Here is a 22,919-nt window from a genome sequence, read left to right on the forward strand (position 1 = left end):
CATCCATGCGAGGGGCTCTTCCTCCTGTCCAGGGTCTACCCATTGGAAGAACTCAGGGTTTGAGTAGACAGAGCAAACCTTCCCCCATAGGCAGCAGGCCAGGCCCAGAGTGGGGCTGGGTGGGGTGGGGCACCCTCTGCAGTGCGGTGCCCACTCCTCTCTGGTCAATTCGGCGCTGATGGAGCACGTGCTGGGCTGCTCTTGACGTCTGCTCCTCTCTGCCATCGGCCCGGCACGGAAGAGGCCTGGGGTTCTTCTCCAAATTCCACATGGTGTGTCCGCCGACTTTTGAAGGCACGCTTTGCACCCGAAACAGTTGCTTCTATCATTTCGTCTCCTTCCTTTTCTCATCCTTTCTTCCCTTTCCCTTTTCATCACATTTTTTGGGGATGTTTAAAACAAAACCCAACGATTGTTCCTTTCTTGTATTTTCTTTTCCTGTCGCTCCCTTCTCACTCCACCATTCTGCTTTATGCCCCGTAGGCCACTGGCTCCTGTCTGGGATCTGTTTGCCAACAGTACTGGCCTTTCTGAATTAATTAAAAGTGAATGGCTGTGTTAAACCAGTCTCATGGCTTTACATTTTGATGACGAATTCTTATATTCAGAACACTGTGGACCAGTGCTGGGTCACACTCTAATGAATGCTAAAGGAAGATTGACCACTGAGTGCAAGACAAAATAACAAAGCAAACTCCTCGGAGCTGCCGGTCCATTCTTGGCTGCCTCCTCTGTTGCCCTGCTGGCCAGAGCCATAATTAGCTGTGAGTGGGACACCACGCTTTCCATTGCCAGCTCCCACCCCATGTCGACTCACACGGGCATTTCAAAAGGAGCCTCAAGTCCCAAATAATTTGTGATGAACACAAATGCTTCACTTCCAAATGTGGTCTTTATGAAGGTCTAACAAAGGAATTTTGGACTTACCGGTTAAGTGAAGTGTATGGCAACCAATATCTAAATTTGCTTCTTTGACTTGCTTCCAGAAGTCTCTTCTTGCACAAGATCTTCCAGTTTAACCCTTGGTAGCCATTTCTACGAGTTATCCTTTGTCAAAGCCTACTCTCATCATGGGATGGAATCAGAGGAGCTATGTTTACCTGGTTCTTTTCTCTCATCTCCGAAAACCACTTGTGCTCATTCCGAATTTGTAATTCCTTTGGGTCTGATTTTAAGAATTAACCTTAAAGGAGTAATGCAAGTCAACTAGCTGTAGCTATGGTTCCAGAGTGGTGATTAGCTAAACCAACCCAACTGAGGTCCTTAGTGTTAAAGGCAATGTAAGCTTTCCCCAGCAATAACTGACCTATCTGCTTTTTGCTTGCACAGGAAATACTCTGGTTATTTGTTACCAATGAGGAAACATCTCTGATTTTTTTTTAAGATTTATTTATTTTATCTATTTGAAAGTCAGAGTTACACAGAGAGAGGAGAGGCAGAGAGAAAGAGATGGTTCCATCCGCTGGTTCACTCCCCAACTGGCTGCAATAGCCGGAGCTGCACTGATCTGAAGCCAGGAGCCAGGAGCTTCTTCCAGGTCTCCCATGTGGGTGCAGGGGCCCAAGGACTTGAGTCATCTTCTACTGCTTTCCCAGGCCATAGCAGAGAGCTGGATGGGAAGTGGAGCAGCTGGGTCTTGAACCGGTGCCCATATGGGATGCCGGTGCTTCAGGCCAGGGCATTAACCTTCTGTGCACAGCTCCAGCCCCCATCTCTGATTGTTTTTAAATAGAAAAAAAGAACTTCTGTTGGTTATTATCCCCTGGTGATCATCTTAAAAAACCCATCTCATGATAGGGCCCAGTGAATTCTGGGACTGGAAGAAATGCCTCAGATCACATGGTCTGAATCCACGACACTGGGCACTACCATGCTGCCTCTCATCCTCTGCATAGCTGGAAGCTTCCCAGGCTTCCTTAAAATGTAAATTGAGCATGGCAGCCCTCTGCTGCAAGCCTTCTAGAACCTTCCCATCTCAGAGTACATCCAAAGTGTCCTACCGAAAGGCCGCGGGGCCCCTTTTGATCACTGCCCTCCCAGCCACCCCGTTCTCCTCCATGCCTTTCACCTCGCCCCCTTTACTGCCTTGCTGCAGCCACCCTGTCATCCATCTTGAGGTCTTTCCCTTAGCTCGGCACAGCAGCCTGCTTAGGCCTCTCCCTTGGTGTCACCACTGCCTGAATTGCTTTTTCCCAGGACGTCACGGAGCTCACTCTCTCCTCCCACCCGCCGCGTCCTCAAGTCTCTGCTCAAATGCCTCCTCCTCCGAGAAGGCTTCGCTGGCCGTCTGTATGAAACAGTAGTCCCACCCGAGCCTGCCTTCCTCCTTGTGCTTCCTGATTTGTCTTCGTAGCCCTTACCCCTACTGGGTACCATGATGTTCCTGTTGATCTATTGCTGCTCCTTGGTAGAACGTAAACCCCGTGAGGATGGGGCTCTGTCCATCAGTCGGCTGCCGTCTCCCTGGCCCCCAGAAGGGTGCTTGGCACATAGAAGTTGCTCAGTAATATTTGCTGGGTTACAACTCAGCGCAGTGAGCTGGGTCACCCCATTCTATCATGCCCAGATGAGGCAACCGATGGGGCTGGCAGAGATCTGCAGCTTCATCAGATGCATCCTTCGTCCTGTTGAGGGATGTGGGCCCCGCGGAAAGGTTTGCATTCTCAGTCTGCTGTTTCCTAGCCGCCTGACTGAGCAGGTTTCTCACCTCCTTTTATTTTTGTCTTTGTTTCGTCATCTGTGAAATGGAGATAATAATTATTAGATAATTATGTGATTATAAGATAATTATGTGGACTACGGAGCAAGTTAGCCGGTTCACATCTCCGTCTTAGGCTAAATCAGAAGGTGCCCCCTGAGCCCCATAAACTTTCTTTGCTTTCACAATTCCAGACATCTGATCAGGCAGCCAAGAGCTGGGAAGGGCCTTTGGCTGGAAAGTACGGATTTCTTAAAGCCAGTGTTCTCTCGCTCGCTCGCTTGCTCTTGTTTGAGCATGTAGATGACGTGGAATAACCCCTCTGGTTTATTGAATTAGGTTTTCCAGTGGGGTTTATGTTGCCAGGTGATCACTTCTCAATTCGATAAAAATCACTTCGTAATGGGGATTAGATGGTACAAAAATGACACTGCACTCTGCTGGATCTCTCACGTTCTTTTTTTTTTTTTTTTTAACCAAAACTCTCCAGTCTGCCAAAGGTTTACACAAAGACTTACTGTTGTTATAATGTTCTGGGACTTAATAAATTAGACATTGTTATGAGATAGCTTCAAAACATTGAGAGAACTTGGCTGGGAGGTTTAAAATTTGTTTTTAATCAAGGAGAAATATGGACATTGATAACAATTATTTTTTAAATCCCATGTAGTATTTTTTTTTCAGGTTTGAATGAAAAGCAGTGTGACCACAAGAATGTACTTTAACAAAAGTAATAAGCTAATTCAATAACACACGAATGTTGTATTGTCTGGGTAGTAAGCTCATGTCTTAGTTTATAATGGCAAAGGGAATTTGTTAAGGGAAGCTTATTTGGAATCTTTTTATCCTATCAAAAACTTAAATTAACAGTTCTTTTGTTTGTTCTATTGTTCTATGAGTAGAACCAGAAACAAGTGTACATTTACCCCTTGCTTATTACCGTGTGGTGTGCGGCTCACAGGATCCTGGGGAGAGAAGAAGAGAGGGGGAGGTGGGGAGGAGGCAGTCCATTGCTGGTGTTGAGCTGGCTGCTCAGTGGGTTATAGTAACAGAGACTTAGACGTGCCCTGGTTGGGGGTTTAATATCTAACAGAGCAGGAAGCAAATGAGCACTGAGCCAGGTGGCACCTTTTCCCTGCCATCTTTAAACAAACAAAGCAGCAGTCCAAAGCACAAAGGTGGGTCTGGCACATGAAGCCGGGCTTCCTGGTGACTTTCCTTTTGGTCTTGGCATTTGCCCTGTGTTTACAGTCAAAGCACCAGACATGAGGTCATGGAGCCGAGGGGGGGAATAGAAAATAATGACCACACCATAAAATCGCTGTTGACTCTGCGCTCCAGGCAGGATGCAGGCGAGATGGAGGAGCCAGCTGTGCTTCTTCTGCCTTGGGCTCGTCTGTGGCCCAGGCTTGTTCCATTCGAGGGCCCAGTTACCCTGCATTGCACCATCCCTACTGAGGGCATGCAACGTAATCACCCGTCCAGGGCCACCCGTCAGCACTAGTGATGGTAGCTGAGTGCTAGGAACTCCTTGGTACTGGGCATACAGAAGGTGCTCAATAAAAATTCTAAGAGACTTGACTCTTCAGCTTAGGCTCAAGTCGTAGACTCTACTCCTTTACCAGTGTAACTCGGGTCACTGTAGGCCTGTGTTGGAGGCACAGAGAGACACTCACAGCTACTTTTACTCACATGTCCCCATTTCATCTGGACGTGATAGTGGGGAAAAGAGGCAAGGCCAAGAACACACTCAAGGACATGAGGCTGAAAGGGGTCAGTGGACCCAGGTCCTGCCTCAGAGACCCAAAGTGGCAGCGTTGAGTGTGACTGTCATTTCCTCCTTTGCCTAGTTGCCCTACTCAAAGTTTTATTTGGGCCTTAATAAAGTTTTATTGGCAAGAGCTGTGAGATTTAATCAATACCAACATTTGCCAATATGGTGATCAATGAGGAAATTGCTGTGAGCTACTCTGTGCGGAGTAACTCTGAGAAGGTTGTATCCAGGAGCCTTGTGTTGTGACTTGGAGGATTAAGCCGCTGCCTGCGATGTTGGCTTCCCTTATGGACGCTGGTTCGAGTCCCGGCTTGTCCACTTCTGATCCAGCTCCCTGATAATAATATGCCTGGGAAATGCTGTGCTTGCTGAGACAGCATCAGAAGATGGTATGTGTTCTTGGGCCTCTGCCACCCATATGGGAGACCTGGACGGAGTTCCTATCTCCTGGCTTCAGCCTGGCTCACTCTCAGCCATTGCAGCCATTTGGGGAGTTAATCAGCGGATGCAAGATCTCTTTCCCGGTGCTGGGCACTGTGGTGTAGCAGGTTGAGCCGCCACCAGCCATGCCGGCATCCCATACAGGTACTGTTTGGAGTTGTGACAGCTCCCCTTCCAGTCCAGCTCTCTGTTAATGCACCTGGGAAAGCAGCAGAGGATGGCCCAAGTGCTTGGGCACCTGTACCCACATTGGAGACCTGGAAAAAGCTCCTGGCTTTGAACTGGCCCAGCATTGTAGCCTTTTGGGGAGTGAACCAGTAGATAGAAGTTCGCTCTCTCTGTCTCTCTCTCTCCCCCTTCTGTCTTTGTAACTCTGCCTTTCAAATATAAATCTTTTTTAAAAAATAACTCCCGGGGCAATAAGGGACATTAGAGTGTAAAAGGACTTTGCTGCTAGGGGGCGCCATAGATGAGGGGAACAACATGGTACACTGTGCTACAGAGACTTGGGCCACTGTTGGGCAAGAGTCACTGGGTCTGGTTTTCACACTCTGAAGTAGATCACATGATGAAATAGTCTGAGAGCTGTTTCTGACGGTGCCCAATACATAAATGTATTGTGAGAACAAGGTGGCTCTGGGTGGCTCCATCATCAGGAGTGTGGCAGAGTTATAGTCAGAGGTAGAGATCACAAAAGGATTCTATGGCAAAGGACGCGGCTAGAACCCGGAGTCAGGGAAGCCCCAGGATTCCATGCGAAGAGGCTTCTCAGCCAGCTACTTTGGCACAAAAGATACTGCTGAGTTCAGGGAAACCAATTCTTACTAAATGGTAGTGACGCAAATGAGGTAGCAGTTTCCACTTTTGCCACATCCAATCCTTTGTTGGCAGCGTTAAAGCAAAGATCTATTTTCACCTTGTCTCTTGTGATTTGAGTACCAATGCCGTTACTTCCTAATTTCCAGTTTCGGGATTTTGCCCATTTCCTGCTAGGACCAGCCAGCTAAAGAATATTTGGCTAGTGGACAACAGGGAAATACCACACGTAACAACTGAAGACGGATGTGTTATGGAAAACCATTCTGGCCCTGTAGAATCAACAAGGAACATCCTAGCACGGATCCAATAATGTTTTCTCAATTTTAGCTATAGCTCATTTCAAGTAATCCTTGTGTTCTAGAAACAACACCTGTTCATCTTTCTGTGCATCTGTTAGAAACCCAGGCGTGAGAATGTAGGAAAAAATGTTCCAAACCAAATTACTATGCCATGCTAGCAATACTGTTTCATTATGTGAGACATTTGTCTGTATAGTTTCCTTGTAGGCTTCTTGAAAAATGGTGCAGAATGAGCCACATAGTCGACATACTGACCGCCTTTCAGGGTCATTGCTTGCTCACAACCTCTCTCTGTCTCCACCCCCCGCTGGGAGTCACTAGAAGGGCCAAGTGAGGCTTTAGCTAGGAGCAGCATTTACATGGGGTGGAAAATCCCTCAGATGCCTCATCTGAGATGAGGGGGACTAGAGGAGAAAGAACAGAGGCTATGCCAGCGTGTCAAGGGCAGTTACTGGGTTGTGAACTCTGTGACTGTTTAGTAGGGGGTGAGCAGTCTAGCACAGGGGCAGAGATGGGGCTGGGGCAGGAGAGTAGCAGGAATGGGCAGGATAAGTCTGAGCAGCCTTCTGGAATTGTGACCCAGTCTGTGGTTCTGTATCTCCCTCTGTAGCCCACTGCTGGAGGTGTTGCCCACATGGAAACAAAAGAAGTGAGACTACTTTCTCCCAGATGAATGAGTGCTGAGATGGGAAGTTGAATTGGAGGGTCAAGATCCAGGTTTTGGTTGGGAAGTTATCATAAATCAACTAAGATCAGCCAAACCAGGAGAAAGCAGGCGAGAAAGAAGTCATCTACAAGCTTTAGGAATTTAGTCTCAGATAACCCAAGGCTGTCTTGACAGGTTAAGACCTGGGCACCATGTCTGAGCCACAGAACCAGCTAACTGGCCTTTTGGCCATTTGTCTCTCATCTTTCATATCCATCTTACACTGCAATTAGATATTGCTTCCTAAAGCAAGTATCTGTCGCTCCCTACTCAGATTTAATTGACCTCCTATTGCTTAAAGGGCCGCGTTCCAAGTTCTTAGCCAGGCGTTCAACAGCTTCAACAGTCTGGTGTTAGACAACCTTTCTGACCTTGTAATCAACTACTCACTTTCCTAATCCCGCCATTCTGGACAGAGGGATCTTTGTGATCATCCAAACAGAATTCGATTTCCTGCTGGGAACCCATAAGGAGAGGGTAGGGTCTTCCCTCTCACCTGACCTATTATGCTTTCATAGAAAATCTAGACTGGCAGATCAGGTTGCCAGTTGCCAGTCATTTCTTGGTTCACATCTGAATTAATTTCTCAGCAACATTTGACAGCGTCCTTCTTGAAATATTGTGCTGTCTTATTTCTCTCATGTTCTCTTAATTATTCTCTAACTAGTGCTCTTAATTATTCTCTAACCCTTAATTATTCTCTAACTGCTGCTCTTTCTAAATCCTTGCTAGTTTTTTCTCTTTCGGTTGACTGGAAAATGCTGAAGTATCTTAGGTATTTGTCTAAGGCCCAGTCCTTTTTTTTTCTACCTGCATTCTTATCCCGGGTGATCTCATCTAGATAAACCGCATTACTAACCTCCATTTGCTCCTGTCTCCCACTTTCTGCAGGGGGTCATCACAGGCAGAGTATACTTCTCCTGCCCCTGACTTGGGACTTGCATGTGTGATCTGCTTTGAGTAATGATAGATTGGCAGAAGTCAAGCTGTATCAGGAGCTGAGGAGCATGCTTCCTCTTGCCCTCCTGTGCCTCTGTCATTGGCATTGCCTGGCTGGCAAGTTGGTCCCAGGAGAACAGGAGACAGAGAGAATAGAGCTTCCCACCTGCCCCGTAGACCTCAGACAGGAGCGGAGTTGCCTAGCTGGAACCCTAGCCAATCTGCAAATGTGAGCAAAAGTAGATCGTTTTTGTCTCATGCCACTGAATGTTCGGAGTGATCATCTGTTTAGTTATGGCTCCCAAATAGAGACCCCTAGCCTTCGGCCTTGGTTCTTTCCTGCTCCAGAGCTGTCTGTGCAGCCAGCCGTGTGGCATTCCCACTCAGTGTCTAGCAGGCATCTCAAACAAGAGCAAGCCAGGAGTGGACTCCTCCCTAGACCCGCTCTCTCCCATCTAAGTAGATTATACCATCATCCTGCCAGTTGTTCAAACTAAAAAACTAGGAGAACGCTTGGTTCTCCTGTTCCTCCACATTCACCCATCTGTGGAACATCACATATATGCAGTCATTTTTCTCTGTCTTCACTGACATACTGTCTCTTGTCTGGAAAACTTTGGTAAACTTTTAATTGATCTGTTTGCTTTCACTTTTGAACTTTCTTCAACTCATTCTCCATATATTTTGAACTTTATTCAACTCCATATATCATCTATGAGACTCTTTTTAAAGAGTAAATTAGGAGTCGCTGGCACCGCAGCTCACTAGGCTAATCCTACGCCTTGCGGCACCGGCACGCCGGGTTCTAGTCCCAGTCGGGGCGCCGGATTCTGTCCCGGTTGCCCCTCTTCCAGGCCAGCTCTCTGCTGTGGCCAGGGAGTGCAGTGGAGGATGGCCCAAGTGCTTGGGCCCTGCACCCCATGGGAGACCAGGATAAGTACCTGGCTCCTGCCATCGGATCAGTGCGCGGCAGCGGCGGCCATTGGAGGGTGAACCAATGGCAAAGGAAGACCTTTCTCTCTGTCTGTCTCTCTCACTGTCCACTCTGCCTGTCAAAAAAAAAAAAAAAAAAAAAAAAAGAGTAAATTAGGAGTGTGAATTTAATCTCACACCAGAGTACCTGGGTTTGATTCCTGGATCTGGCCCCTGACTCTGACTTCCCACCAATGTAGAGCCTGAGGGGCGGCAGATGGGAGCTCAGGCATTCAGGTTCCTGCTGCCTATGCAGGATACTTGGACTGCATTCCCAGCACCTGGCTTCAGACCTGGCTCATCCCCAGCTATTGTGGGTATTTGGGGAGTGAACCAATGAATGTGAGCATTCTCTTTCTCTCTCTGTCTCATAAATAAATAAACAGAAAGTAAATTTGATCATGCCGCTTTTCTCCTATTGCTACTTGGTCATGGTCTGGAATAAAAATCCTAATGCAAAAAAAAAAAAAAAAAAAAGATCCGAAAAAGATCCTAATGCCTACAAAGTTTTCATATTCTGACTTCTATTGGCTTCACTGATCTTCTTTTTCTAATTTTTTCACTTTTAAATAATTTAAAAGACAGGGAGACAGACACAGAGATCTTCCATCTCCTGGTTTATGTCTCACATGCCTGTTAACAGCTAGGGCTGGGACAGGCTGAAGCCAGAAGTCAAGAAACTCAGTCTGAGTGGGGGCAAGGACTCAAGTACTTGAGCCATCACCTGCTGCCTCCCAGGGTGTTGTCTGGAGGACGCTAGAGCCTGCGGCAGAGCCGTGACCAGAGCCAAGCGCTTTAATAAGGGATGTGGGCATCTCGAATGCTAAGGCAAGTGGCTGCTCCCGTTTTGTTTTGTCTTGAAGACCAAAGATCTCTCACCATTTCTCAGTCTTAGCGAGGGGAAGACTGGAGATGATGATGCTTCTGGCAATGATGATCGCTAGCTGGAGGGAGAGTTACCCCTCTGAGTTATGTCTCAGGCCTCAAACCCTGAGCTGATCCTGCAACTAGTCTAGAGGACATGAAGGAAGCGATTCAGGGGAGGGAGAGCCAGAGTAATGGCCTGCCTCTGCAGATGGAGAGAGCTGGTATCAGGAAGTCACTCACTTTGACAACCAAGAGCGCAGACCCTGGGGGGTAGGCCTAGGCTTGGACTTCCGCTTTGTCACTTACTCTCTGCCGCACAACGGCCTCTGACTTACCTGAGCATCCTTTCCCCGACGTGTAGAGTGGGGAAATAGCACCCGCCTCAGAGGTGAGCATCCAAGTGTTGTGCAGGTGACGTCGGAGCAGTGGGTCTCAGGGACAGCAGTGTCGGAATTCCAGGGCAGTGCGGGCGTGGGAGTTCCCATAGTTGGTACAGCTGCAAGGTGGCATTCTATCCCTTTTGCCTAGTGAAATCCAAACCCGGAAAAGAAGTGGAGCCACTTCAGATCGCCTTCTCTGTAGCGCCTCCACCAGCTCTCACTCAGATCTCCCTTTGCGTTTATTTCCTGTTCATTAATAGCACTTCTCCTCGTGCCATATATTGTTGCTTGTTTGTCTCCTCAATCAGACCTCTGCTGGCCAGTGTTTGAACTGAATCAGACGGTGCTCCTCTTCCATCCGTCTAGTCTTCTTTTCAAGTGATTGGAAGAAGGACACATGCACTCTCCATAAGGGAGCTAAATGTGGAGTCTGTGCTACAGCGAGCACATGGTTTCTCTTAGGAGAGCGTGAGAATGATCCCTGTCATGCTGTCAAGGTCAATGTTCTCATCTCCTGGTAACAGTAGCCTCACTCTGCACCAGCTGAAGCGGCTCAGGATCACTTCTTCATGATGGGGATATTTTTATTTTTGCCTGAAGAGCAACTTCTTTTCTTTTTTATTGCCCTTCCTTCCTTTATTAAGGGGGGAAAAACAGACAAAGAAGAGTTAGGAAGTTAGCCAGAAATGAATCTTCTTAGATTGAATCACAGGTGAGCAGATTTGCAGGGGAGATTCAAACAGGGTGATTTGGAGGATACATTTGGGTCCAGAAAAAGGCAGAAGAGAGGAGTGAAACTTCTCTTTATGACAAGCCCTAAATAGTCATGGATGTGGCTTTTCAAAGTTTATGGATTAAATATTCTGCAAAAATCTCACAAATGACTGACTCAGTGTCTTGGAATAGCTATGGGTAATGCTGGGAGACTTCAAGCCCCTGAGATCTGTCATTGCCCAAAGCCTAGGGCTAACTCAGGTTGACCTTCCTCTAGAATGAGCTTGCAGTGCACGGCAAGTGAGATAGGGAGAGAATTTATAGAGTTAATTACTAGGCTGTGTTCTATTAGATGTACAAAGCACACATGGATGGCGCTTGGAGCTTTGACGCGAGTGGAGGGACTTGAATTCTTTTGCAGCTGGAATGTGCTGGAACTTCCCAATGGCTTGAAAGAATGCCTAGAATTTCTTTTTCTATTATGGTCACTGCTATTTCTCACAGAGGCAAGTGAATCTTCCCGAGCTGTCACGATGGGAACGGCTGAGCCCCGCAGCAGGCTTGTTGGGAGCGAAGCTGGCCAGGGCTCTGTGGTTTGGGCAGGTGGGGAAGGCCTGACTTTCTCACACATGGGTGTCAGACAGGGCTGTTGGGAATCTTTAAAGGCAACAGGAAAATGAATGCAGAGCACAGAGCAAGACCTTGTCAGCTTCATACGGGGCGGTGGGAGGAAGAATTCTGCTGCCTCCCTCCAGGCACGTAGTCCAACTCTCAAACTCTTTTTTTTTTTTTTTTTTTTTTGTGGCCATGATCTAAGTCACTGCAGCCTTCCACTCAGGAGAAGGCGGGCAGCCACTGCTCTCAAATCACCTGAGAGGAGGCAGTGTCCAGCACAGTCAGATGATGGGATCCATGGTACTGAAGCTCCCCTTTACTGGTGGGAAAGAATACTCCTCTGGAGTCATTTATGGCCCTGGGTGCTCGCTACACCTGCTCTCCAATGTGAGAAGGAGCAGGCATTCTGAGAGCTATCGTCCAAAGACCGCTTCCTCCACACTAGTGTGTAAGCTTCGTGGCAGCAGGAATTTTGTGTTGGTCCCTACTAGATCCATAAAACCTAAAACTGCACCTGCCACAGAGGAGGCCACAAGTAATAGGTGTTAAGTAGAAGGATGGAAGAGCTACCATCTGCCAGTGATGAGAAGGGTGTCCAGAGCTTCAGTGTTCATAGCTGGAATCAGATCTCATGTTTGAAAACTCTAGCAGCTTCCTTTATCCCTCTTACGTGTTCCTCAACTGTAAAATGAGATAGTAACACTGACTTCCAAATGCTGTTCTGAGAATGGAGACGAATGGAACGGTGCTTGGCAATCTAAAAATGGCCGGCCTATACCTACCCTGCCCTGAATCCTGTCGCTTTAGCAAGTAGCTTACGTAGGGAACTACTTAGTCAATGGGAGAAGAAGAAAGGGCAGGTATCTGTTTTCCACCCATAAAAATAATCATAAACCATTCTTTCTGTTGTAGGGTGTTTATTGTTTTGTTCTAACACATGTGTTATTTTATGTTTACAAAAGGGAAACACAGAGGTGGGCGTCTGGCCTGGTGGGTAAGTAGCTGTTTAAGACACCAGCATCCCACGCCAGCACGCCTGGGTTCACTTCCCCAGCTCTGGTTCCTGATTCTAGCTTCCTGCCAACCTAGACCCTGAGAGGCAGTGGAGATGGCTCAAGTAATTGGGTTCCTGAAACCCATGTGGGAAGACCTGGCTTATGTTCCTGTCTCTCTGCTTTGGTCCAGGGCCAGCCCTGGCTGTTGTGGGCATGTGGAGAAAGAACCAGTGAATGGAAACTCTTTGTGTTTCTCTTTTGCCCAAGGGGGAAAAATGGAGAAGGAGATGGAGAAGAAAGAAAACAAATTTCATAAAGATATTGGAGTCCTGAAAAATGAACTATGGCCAGTACAAGGCTTTAATGACAACTCTCTCCAAAATAGCCTGAGTCTAGCCAGAGCAGGATAATATCAAGGACAGTGAAAACATGGCATGGGTGGAGACAGTCTTTCCTACACTTCCTCTTCTTTCTTGAGTCATTTGGTGAAATCTGCAAAATTTGGGGCACTGCAAATTAAGTGCACTTGTAAATACTGTTTTTAAAAAATGTATTCAGTATATTTTTGGTTCAAACAATTTAGTGCAATATTTATCAGAGGCAGAGAACACGTTGATAAAAATATCCAGTTGTGTATTCTTAGTAGTGATCAAAAGCTCGCTAGGCAGCTGAAGGTCACGGCCAGCCAAGAGTCCACGCAGAAGAGGTTGGAGAGTGTGCTTGATGTTGAGTTCTGCTTGCTGGGCTGGAAGTGGTAGACATTTCCTTGATTTTTCTCCCCACTCCGATCAAAGACAGTGTTCCCTTGCATTTCCTTTCTCAGTTACAGCAACGGGAAAGAAGTGTGGAGCCTGGACTGTCCCTTGTGCTGTCCTCTCCCAAGGTCACTGCTTGTTTACCCTTTCCCTCACCTCTTCAGCCTGGGAAGAGGTGCACTTGAGTGTATGAGCAGGACTGGCACTGCCTACAGGGAAATTAAGATGCTTCCCAGGCAGCCTGATTGATGAGGCATTGAAAGGTAAATCTGACCAAGTATCTCTTCCACTGGCCTGCCACCAGTGCCTGACATTCTGGTGATTTTAATTGCCCATTAAAATTTTCTGTAGGCGTGCATGGTTTCTTTGGGTCCATAAAACATTATGTGAGGAGGAAATTGGGAAGGGGGAAAATGGAAAAGTATATAATTAGAATGATTTATTTTGTCTTATCAATATATCAATCTTTTGGTCAAGAGTAGTATCTTGGGATTGGCCAAGCAGTTAAGATGCTGGTTAACAGGGCCAGTGCTGTGGCATAGCAGGAAAAGCCGCTGCCTGCAGTGCTGGCATCCCGTGTAGATGCCAGTTTGAGTCCTGGCTGCTTCACTTCTGATCCAGCTCCCTGCTAATGGCCTGGGAAAGCAGTAGAAGATGGCTCTAGTGCCTGGGCCCCTGCACCCACGTGGGAGACCCAGAAGAAGCTCCTGGCTCCTGGCTTCAGATCGGCCCAGCTCCAGCTGTTGCAATCATTTGAGAAGTGAACCAGCGGATGGAAGACCTCTCTCTCTCTCTCTCTGCCTCTCTATAACTCTGCCTTTCAAATAAATAAATATATTTTTTAAGATGCTGGTTAAGATACTTGAATCCCATAGTGGAGTACCTGGGACCTATTCCTGACTCCCACTTCCTGCTAATGCAGACTCTGGGAGATGATGATAACAGATCAAGTATTCAGGTTCCTGCCACCCTTTTCGGGGACTTGGATTGCATTTCTGGCTCCCAGCTTTGGCCCCAGCCTAGCTCTGGCCATGTGGGTGGTTGGGGCATGAGTCAGAGGATGGGAACTCTCTCTGTTTTTGTCTCACTGTCTCTGTTACTCTCTTTCTCTGTCTCTACCCCCTCTCTCTGCCTCTCAAATAAATACATTTTGTTTAAAAAAGATTTATTTATTTATTTGAAAGGCACAGTTACAGAGTAAGGGGAGGGGGTCTTCCATCTGCTGGTTCACTCCCTAAATGCCCACAACAGCTGGAGCTGAGTGGATCCAAAGCCATGAGCCAGAAGTCTCTTCCGGGTCTCCCCTGTGAGTGAGGGGACCCAAGGACTTGGGTATCTTCCATCGCTTTCCCAGCTGCATTAGCAGGGAGTGGGATAGAAGTGGAGCAGCTGGGACTCAAGCTGGCACCCGTATGAGATGCTGGTGCTGCAGGTGGCAGCTTAACCTGCTACACCACGAGATCTGCTCCTACATTTATTTTATTAAGTAGTATCTTGGACAAGTATAGTGTTCAAGGTCAGAGGGAAAGTTGGGAATTTTGAATCTTGTCCTGCATCTTCGTGTTGAGTCTGAGTGGTATGAAGCTGATGGATCCCTGGAAGGAAATTGCCCAAAGTGGAGTGAGAATTGAGAGGTCAAAGGCCAATTCAGGTGTGCACCGTTCTATTTAAGGCTGGTTGAGGTAAGTGTATACAATTGCTGGGGTGATCTTTCTTCAGTTCCCTTTCTGCATTCTCTTAGTTTGGGGGTAACCGTAACAGCACTGATGATTCTGTTGTTCATAAAATAACACTCAAGACAAAAGCCAGGTAGATTTCTGACAGTGCTGGGGGATGTCCCTGCAGCAACAGAACCTGCGAACGATCCTGCGGCTTTGTGGAGACTGTTCTGGGTCTCTAAGACAGCATGTCTCAGCCTGGTCAGAAGCCCACCTGCATCTGAGTTGCCACTTCGCTTAGTCAAATGTTTCTCTGGTGCCCGGCCAGATCTGCGGGAGCAGATGCCCTGAAGGAGAGTTCTGGGTCTCTGCACTGGAAAAGTGTGGCTGCTGCTTTTTCTCCATAAGACTTGAGGATTGAAAGTACGAATTCAATTTTTTAAGATTTATTTATTTGAGAGGCAGAGTTACTGACAGAGACGGAGAGATAGAGAGAAAGGTCTTCCATCTACTCCCCACATGGCCACAACGGCCAGAGCTGGGCCGATCCGAAGCCAGGAGCCAGGAGCTTCTTCCAGGTCTCCCACGTGGGTGCAGGGGCCCAAGGGCTTGGGCCATCTTCTACTGCTTTCCCAGACCATAGCAGGGAGATGGATCAGAAGTGGAGCAGCTGGGAATCGAACTGGTGCCCATAAGGGATGCTGGCACTGCAGGCGGTGGCTTTACCTGCTATGGCACACACTGGCCCCCCTCATTCACCTTGCAAAGAGAATTTCTCCGCCAAAGTCAGAGCTGACAGACTTGATTGGAACTGCTTTTGAATTTCCCAGTAGCTTGTTCAGGGTCATTTCTGATAAGCACAGAAGCAGACCTTCTGCCCAAATGGACCTCAGGAAATCAGACTCAGAGGAAAAAAGCAAAGATAAAAAAGGGACTTTGACCATTTCCTCTTATTGTAAATCATGGTAAGCAGCATTACTCTGGTGTAACAATGAGAATGACAGTAGAAAATTATGTAATCTTTGAGGGAACCGAGGGAATACATTATGATTTGCAGTGTAGCAAAGGAAAACCGAGAGAAATACTGACCTTTGGTTCTTGTCCCACAGCTCTGATCTAAAAGAGCCAATGAGGAAAACATTGCAGTGGGCATCACCCCGTGGACCGCTTTCTAAGTCCCAGAGTCCCCTTTTGGTGGCTGAAATGGAAACTCCGCAGTGTCGAATGCTTGGGCTGAATGAAGTCTGCGATCCACAGTTCTCTGCTGAGTGTCCTTGAGCCATGTAGCCAGCCTCTCTGCGCCTCGATGTCCTTCTCTGGGAAAATGGAAGTGACCTCAGCACGTGCCTTCCAGGCATTTAGAAGGACAGAATAAGATTGACACATGGAAAGCACTTAGAAAAGCGCCCACCTGCCAGTCACCTCTTAGTCACTGCTGGCCGTGGGGATGAACCTTCTTATTTTTCATTCATCGAATTTGAAATCCTGGGTAGTGTCCAGGGTGTTTCTGGGCAGACCACTTAATGGCTAGGATGCTGGGAGAATTAGCTAACAGTGGTTCTTCAGGGTTCCTTATCTGGCCACTGTTTCCTTTTGTTCAGATGAGCACACTGTGGTTGTATCCCTAAAGCATCAGAGATATTCTTCCATTTATAAATCAATTTGTTACAAAGTACACTTTGGAATATGACCACCTATCTGTGACTACATGTTTGGGAACTAGGTATGTGTTCAGCATGTGCCAAAGCCCTTTCTTAACAGAACACACACCTGCACATTTTGGAAATTCCTAGATATTCAGCCCAGTGCTTCTGGTGACTCCGTTCTGCTTTTCTTCAGCATTTATGAACTGATAATAACTCTGGGAATTTGTCATGTTAAAAATTACAAGTTGTTACTTGGGTCCCTGCCACCCAAGTGGGAGACCCAGATTGAGTTACAGGCTCCCAGCTTCAGCTTAGCTCTTGCTGTTGCAGGCATTTAGGGAATGAAAACAGTGGATGGAAGATCTGTCTGTCTGTCTGTGTCTCTCCGCCTTTCAAATAAGTAGGAGACAGAAATAAAAACTTCAGAATTACAAGTTGCAAACACAGCCCAGGAAAGAACTGCAGAAATGGCTTTGGTGGCAGTGTAGAAATGCAAAGACCAATGTATCATTTTTCAAAGGGAATTTTCAGGCACATTCTCGGTGGAAACGATGGAAAAACAGACCATCAGTTATGCAGGGCACACGCCTTTGCTCCAGTCCGTTTGTACCCTTCCAATCTCCTTTGCAAAAACTGAGCCTGTCCGTAAATATTTTCCTTCCACACTGTGGGAAATAAGTTCGTGAGTAACTTTGGCTCGTTGCTGACGTTTGGTTAGGGGACTGCTTATCATCAAAACAATGAGCACAAAAGCCATTCAGTCCCGGAGCCCCTGACAAAACTGCAGGCCGAGACGGTGCTCCCCGCTCCTGCTTCTTGTTCTCAGGCATTGCAGGGGGGTGGCGAGGGGACAGAGGCCCTTTTCCCAGCCTTCGGAGTCCAGGCGTTTCTGATCATTTCGGAAAGGATTTGTTTTAGCGAGAACCCAAAGCGTCCCACAGAACCGTGCTTACCCATAATTAGGCTTTGCCCTCTGCTTCGCAGAGCCGGGCGGACAATACTATTTGACTTGTGGTCACATCCCCACAGAGTTGACCTCACTTAGTGGACGCTATTCTAAGATCATCCTATGATTGAGAATTTCCATTGCATCAAATACTAAATATTAGTAACATTCCTCCACGGGGAAAATGATGTAAGGGGGCACAGACCTCACTGACTGGGGCAGATCAGGAAGATAGATTCGTGGCAATTATGCAATTTGTGTGCCGGCTAATAGAGCTCAGCGGGACAGGAAGCCAAGCTCTGGGGCAGCGACTTTCTCAGTAGCTCTTGAAGGGGGGCATTTGAGGTTCCAGCGAAGCCGTAGATGGAAGTCGGGTTTGCACGGTTGCCTGGGAGCTTCGGCGGCTATTCTGAACGATGCTCGGGAGGAGACGTGCACGTGGGAGTGGGGCGGTAGGATGCAGGCACAGATCGGGGATGGGGCCGCGAGGAGGTCAGCTCAGGCTCCATCCCGTTGTTGTTTTCTTTGGACACATGGCGAACAGAGTCACATTTGCTGTCTTTCTGTCCCTTTGGAAGCCGAGGGATGCCCGCTGGAAATTCAAAAGTGAAGTGGTAGGGTTTCAAGGGGCTTCAGAATCAAGACCTTAAGAAGTGATGATCATGACGGTTTTTGGATTGGTTTTTAATGTTGCCAGCAAGGGGGCTGGAAAGAGCACTGGGCAGACACACAGGGCCCGGCGACTTGGCCAGCTAGATAGAATCAAACCCTTCATTACGAGTTTACTTGAACATAACTTTTAAAAGCAAGTCAGTGTTAATTAAAAAAAAAAAATCACAACAGTAGTACAGGTTCATCGAAAGAAAACCAAACACTACAGTTGATGTAAGTTAACATGGGAAACTCTCCCTCATGCCTGCCCTTTTCCAGGGCAAACACTTTATAATGTGAATCAGAAAAAAAACCCTAAATTATGCAATACATGTGTTTTAGGAGTTAATTATGCATTATATTGCCTTTTTTAACTTAATTTTTTTAAATGCAGGGTATGCAGCCCTTCACTTTTTTTTTTTTTTTTAAGATTCTATTTATTTATTTGAGAGCTAGAGTTACAGTCAGAAAGGGAGAGAGAGAGGTTGGCCTTCCATCCTCTCACTCCAGAAATGGCCGCAACAGCCAGAGCTGGGCCAGGCTGAAGCCAGGAGTCAGGAGCTTCTTCCCAGTCTCTCACATGGGTGCAAGGGCCCAAGGACTTGGACCATTGTCTGCTGCTTTCCCAAGGTGCATTAGCAGGGAGCTGGATCAGAAGTGGAACAGCTGGGACTTGAACTGGCACCCATATAGGACATCGGCACTGCAGGCAGAGGCTTAGCCTACTGTGCCACAGTGCCAGCACCTTCACTTAATATTTTAAGGACATCTTTCTACTCTTTAAAAAAATTATTTCCACTCTTTTTAAAAAAATTTTATTGGGGGGCCGGCGCTGCGGCTCACTAGGCTAATCCTCTGCCTGCGGTGCCAGCACCCCGGGTTCTAGTCCTGGTCGGGGTGGCAGATTCTGTCTCGGTTGCCCCTCTTCCAGTCCAGCTCTCTGCTGTGGCCCGGGAGGGCAATGGAGGATGGCCCAGGTCCTTGGGCCCTGCACCCGCATGGGAGACTAGGAGGAAGCACCTGGCTCCTGGCTTCGGATCGGCACAGTGCACTGGCTGCAATGCACTGGCCGTAGTGGCCACTTGGGAGGTGAACCAATGGAAAAAGGAAGATCTTTCTCTCTGTCTCTCTCTTTCTCACTGTCTAACTCTGTCAAAAAAATAATAATAAAAATAAAAAAAATTTTTATTGGGGTCAGCACTGTGGCATAGTGGGTAAAGTCTCCGTTTATAGTACCACATCCCATATGGGTACCAGTTAGAGTCCCGCCTGATCTATTTTTTTTTTTTATTTTAAAGATTTGTTTTACATATCTGAAAGAGTTACAGAGAGAGGTAGAGACAGAGAGAGAGGTCTTCCATTTGCTGGTCCATGCCCCAGATGTCCACAATGGCTAAAGCTGCACCAATCCGAAGCCAGGAGCCAGGAGCTTCTTCTGGGTCTCCGACGTGGGTGAAGGGGCCCAAGCACTTGAGCCATCTTCTACTGCTTTCCCAGGCCATAGCAGAGAGCTGGATCATAAGAGGAGCAGTTGGGACTAGAACTGGCACCCATATGGGTTGCTGGCGCTTTAGGCCATGGCTTTAACCGACTGTGCCACAGTGCCGGCCCCAGCGGCTGCTCTACTTCTGATCCAGTCTCTGCTATGGCCTGGGAAAGCAGTAGAAGATGGCCCAAGTCTTTGGGCCCCTGCACCCATGTGGGAGACCCAGAAGAAGCTCCTGGCTCCTGGGTTTGGATTGGGGCAGCTCCAGTTGTTGCAGCCAATTGGGGAGTGACCCACTGGATGGAAGACCTCTCTCTCTCTCTCTCTGCCTCTCCTTCTCTCTCTGTGTAACTCTGACTTTTGAATAAATTAGTCTTAAAAGAAATTTTATTTAAGGTATACAAATTTCATGCATTTCATATATACAGATTTAGGAACATTTTGATTCTTCCCACCCAACCCTCCCTCCCTCCTCTCTTCTTTTTAATGGGTTATCTTTATTGTAAATAAGTTGAACTGGAGAACCCTGTATCTGATGTATTTAAAATATTTTCTTGGTGTGCTGTAGGTGCTTGTAAATTGTAACCCTACTAGATGAGTTCTAGCTGCCAGGATAAGGTAGTAATACGTAAGAAGCCGAGAGACAAGCTACGGGTGAAAAAGCAGATTCTGCAGAAGTTATGCGTGGTGTAATTCCAATTATAGAAAGGTGTGTATGTCCATAGGAAACAGTCTACAGCAGACACAAAGATGCTAATGGCTGCTACTGCAGATATTTGGTGTGCAGGGATATTTTTTCCATTATGCTTTTTCTGTATTTTTCAACACTAAACTTTTGCTCCATCTAAAATTAGTGACAAAGCGAATGTAATATAAAAACTGCAATGCCCCTGATGAAAGAAGGTCATGTCCAAAGGCAGTAGACACTGAAGCCATTGTATTACCTTCTACTCCATTCCAACCCCCAGACACAGAGCAGAAATGACAGGCCTTTGTTTGACTTTTTTTTTTTAAGAATTATTTATTTCTCTGAAAGGCAGAATTACAGGGAGAGACAGGAATAGAGAAAGAGAGGTAGAGAAAGAGAGAATCTTCCAACTGCCAGTTTACTCCTCAAACATCCACAGTGGCTTGGAATTCATCCTGGTCTCCCACGTGGGTAGCAGGGGCCCAGGCACTTGGACCATCTTCTACTGTTTTCTGGGCCCATTAGCAGAGAGCTGGATCAGAAGTGGAGCAGCCAGGGCTCCAACTGGTGCTCATATGAGACTCTGGCATCCAGGCAGTGGCTTAACCCACTGTGCCACAACACCAGCCCCATTAACTTTCTTTTTATTTTTTATTTTTTGATTTTTTTTGACAGGCAGAGTGGACAGTGAGAGAGAGAGACAGAGAGAAAGGTCTTCCTTTTGCCGTTGGTTCACCCTCCAATGACCGCCGTGGCCGGCGCTCTGCGGCCGGCGCACCGCACTGATCCGATGGCAGGAGCCAGGTACTTCTCCTGGTCTCCCATGGGGTGCAGGGCCCAAGGACTTGGGCCATCCTCCACTGCACTCCCTGGCCACTGCAGAGGGCTGGCCTGGAAGAGGGGCAACCGGGACAGAATCCGGCGCCCCGACGGACTAGAACCTGGTGTGCCGGCGCTGCAAGGCGGAGGATTAGCCTAGTGAGCCGCGGCACCGGCCTCCATTAACTTTCTTAATTAAGAATTAGATTTAAGTTCCATCATTAAGAGAAAATAATCTTTAGCATCAGGAAATGAGAGAAAAACCAGGAGATCATATTCCTTTATTACATATAGGAAATATAAAAACAAATTAACAAAGCAATATATATATATTTTGCAAGTCCACAGGACTTCAGGAATTTTTTTTTTTTATGTGAAGTTAATCTTATGGCACTGTGGTTCAGGTGTTACATATTCAAGAACAGAAGAAACTGTATGTATAGTGGTCACACATGGGTACAGAAAATGAATTATCATGAAAAAGTGTAATTTGGTGAACCATCCCATACATTGTGTTAAACAGTGGGTAAATATAATGACCATATACTGTTAATAAAGACAAAGAGGAAAGCCATTTTGATGTTCGGGTTTAAATACTAACCACAAAAATATAACAAATTCTGTGTCGACAATTTTTGAAGTGTATCCAAGTGCACTGCAAACAAATGAGCTTTTTAGAATGCAAAGTCCGTAACCTCTTTACCCAAGCATATTTCTACTCTTAGGATTTCTTTCTCTCGTTTTGAAGTCTGTTCTTGTTTAGTTTGTTTAAAAGTTTCATCACGCTGGCCTCTGGGACTCTTAACTTGGAGCCTGTGGCTGAGACTTCACGCCAACCTATTGCCCTGGGACGTCGAGTCTCCGTGTGTTCAGAGGCAAATAGCTCAGCCTCCTTTCCGGGGCCACTCCTGTCCACGTTTTGTGGCAGTGCTTCCGTTTCAGTCGGTTTTCTTCCATGCCCTTTTCTTTCCTGCCAGTCAACAGCAGTCTCCGAAATCTCACAACACAGTTAAAGTGCTTTATACAAGGAAATGCTATCCACAGGTGGAGAGGGTCCCTTTCACACCCCCCAGACCAAAGTTCGCACACAACACGCCAGAGAAGGCTCTTTTTAAGAAACACCTTTTCTGATACTCGGGTTGGGGTTGCCCTAAAATCTCATGAATGCTTTTCAGTAGCGTCAGGTGGAAGCATCGGAGTTGAAGCTGGGAGGAGGCTTTGTTGGAGGTACTGCCCATGACAGATTATTGCTAAACAGCACGCTACTATTAAAATATCCTCAACAGTTAGGAATCTCAGAGCCGGTCCCATAGAAAACAGATGTCAGTGGAGGGTTTTTTCATTCCTTATTTTTATGAAACAAACCTGTATTTTAAACATGGACCCAGATGAGAGAGGTTAGGCCACCTCCAGGCCCATGCATTGCAACATCTCTATACATTTTGGCACTTTAAACAATTCCAGTTTTATTTTCGAGGTCTCCTTTCCCTTCGGTTTGTGTTGTGAACACAGGGACGTGCCATTTTGTGCTGGACGCCTTCATTGCTACTTGCACTCTCTTTTTAAAATATCCATCACTTTTCTTCCAAGCGACGGTTTCCAGTGCTGGACGAAACTTTTCATATTCACAACTAACTTGCCTGTTCTTACATCTTCGTGTCCGGCTACAAGATACTCCAAACCTAAAAGAGAACAAAATTAGGGCTATATAATATTATACTTGATTGAAGGGAGAGATGTGGCTTTAGCCATTTTATATAGAGCTGACATTTAAATAAGCATTTGCTATGTGCCACAGATTATCTCATTTAACACTGAAAATAACCCTGTGAGGTAGGCATTATTTTTCTTCTTGTTTTACATTGGAGGAAACTGAAGCTAAGCAGGGGAAGACACCTGTTCAGTGTCTGCGTGCAAGAAGCCACACCTTGACTCCAACAAGGTCTGTCTGGTTCTAGAACTTTGACTTTGGATGATGTAACCCTCTATGGCAAAGAAGTAAGAATTTTATGGACACTTAATACACCACTATAAATCAGTATTTCTTGGAA

At 46.8% G+C, this 22,919-nt stretch overlaps 1 protein-coding gene and 1 long non-coding RNA gene across 7 annotated transcripts in view; both read right to left on the reverse strand.

The window, feature by feature from the left end:
• Window positions 1–1,372: 1,372 nt before the first annotated feature.
• On the reverse strand, window positions 1,373–10,885 carry LOC108176672 (uncharacterized). Its single transcript, XR_001793388.3, has 3 exons — window positions 9,851–10,885; window positions 2,361–2,737; window positions 1,373–1,714 (listed from the first exon to the last, which is right to left on the reverse strand). It is a non-coding gene; the product is annotated as an uncharacterized lncRNA (long non-coding RNA).
• A 10,235-nt stretch (window positions 10,886–21,120) lies between these two features.
• Window positions 21,121–22,919, reverse strand: part of NTN4 (netrin 4) — a 130,378-nt gene continuing 128,579 nt past the window's right edge. For all 6 annotated transcript variants that reach the window (XM_051845776.2, XM_070052724.1, XM_051845777.2 and 3 more), the window contains one exon: window positions 21,121–22,550. In XM_051845776.2, the coding sequence (XP_051701736.2) occupies window positions 22,414–22,550 (137 nt within the window). In that variant the 3' untranslated portion in view covers window positions 21,121–22,413. The remainder of the gene's footprint in view (window positions 22,551–22,919) is intronic.

The sequence above is a fragment of the Oryctolagus cuniculus genome, chromosome 11 (genome assembly GCF_964237555.1).
Source record: "Oryctolagus cuniculus chromosome 11, mOryCun1.1, whole genome shotgun sequence".
Classification (NCBI taxonomy): domain Eukaryota; kingdom Metazoa; phylum Chordata; class Mammalia; order Lagomorpha; family Leporidae; genus Oryctolagus; species Oryctolagus cuniculus.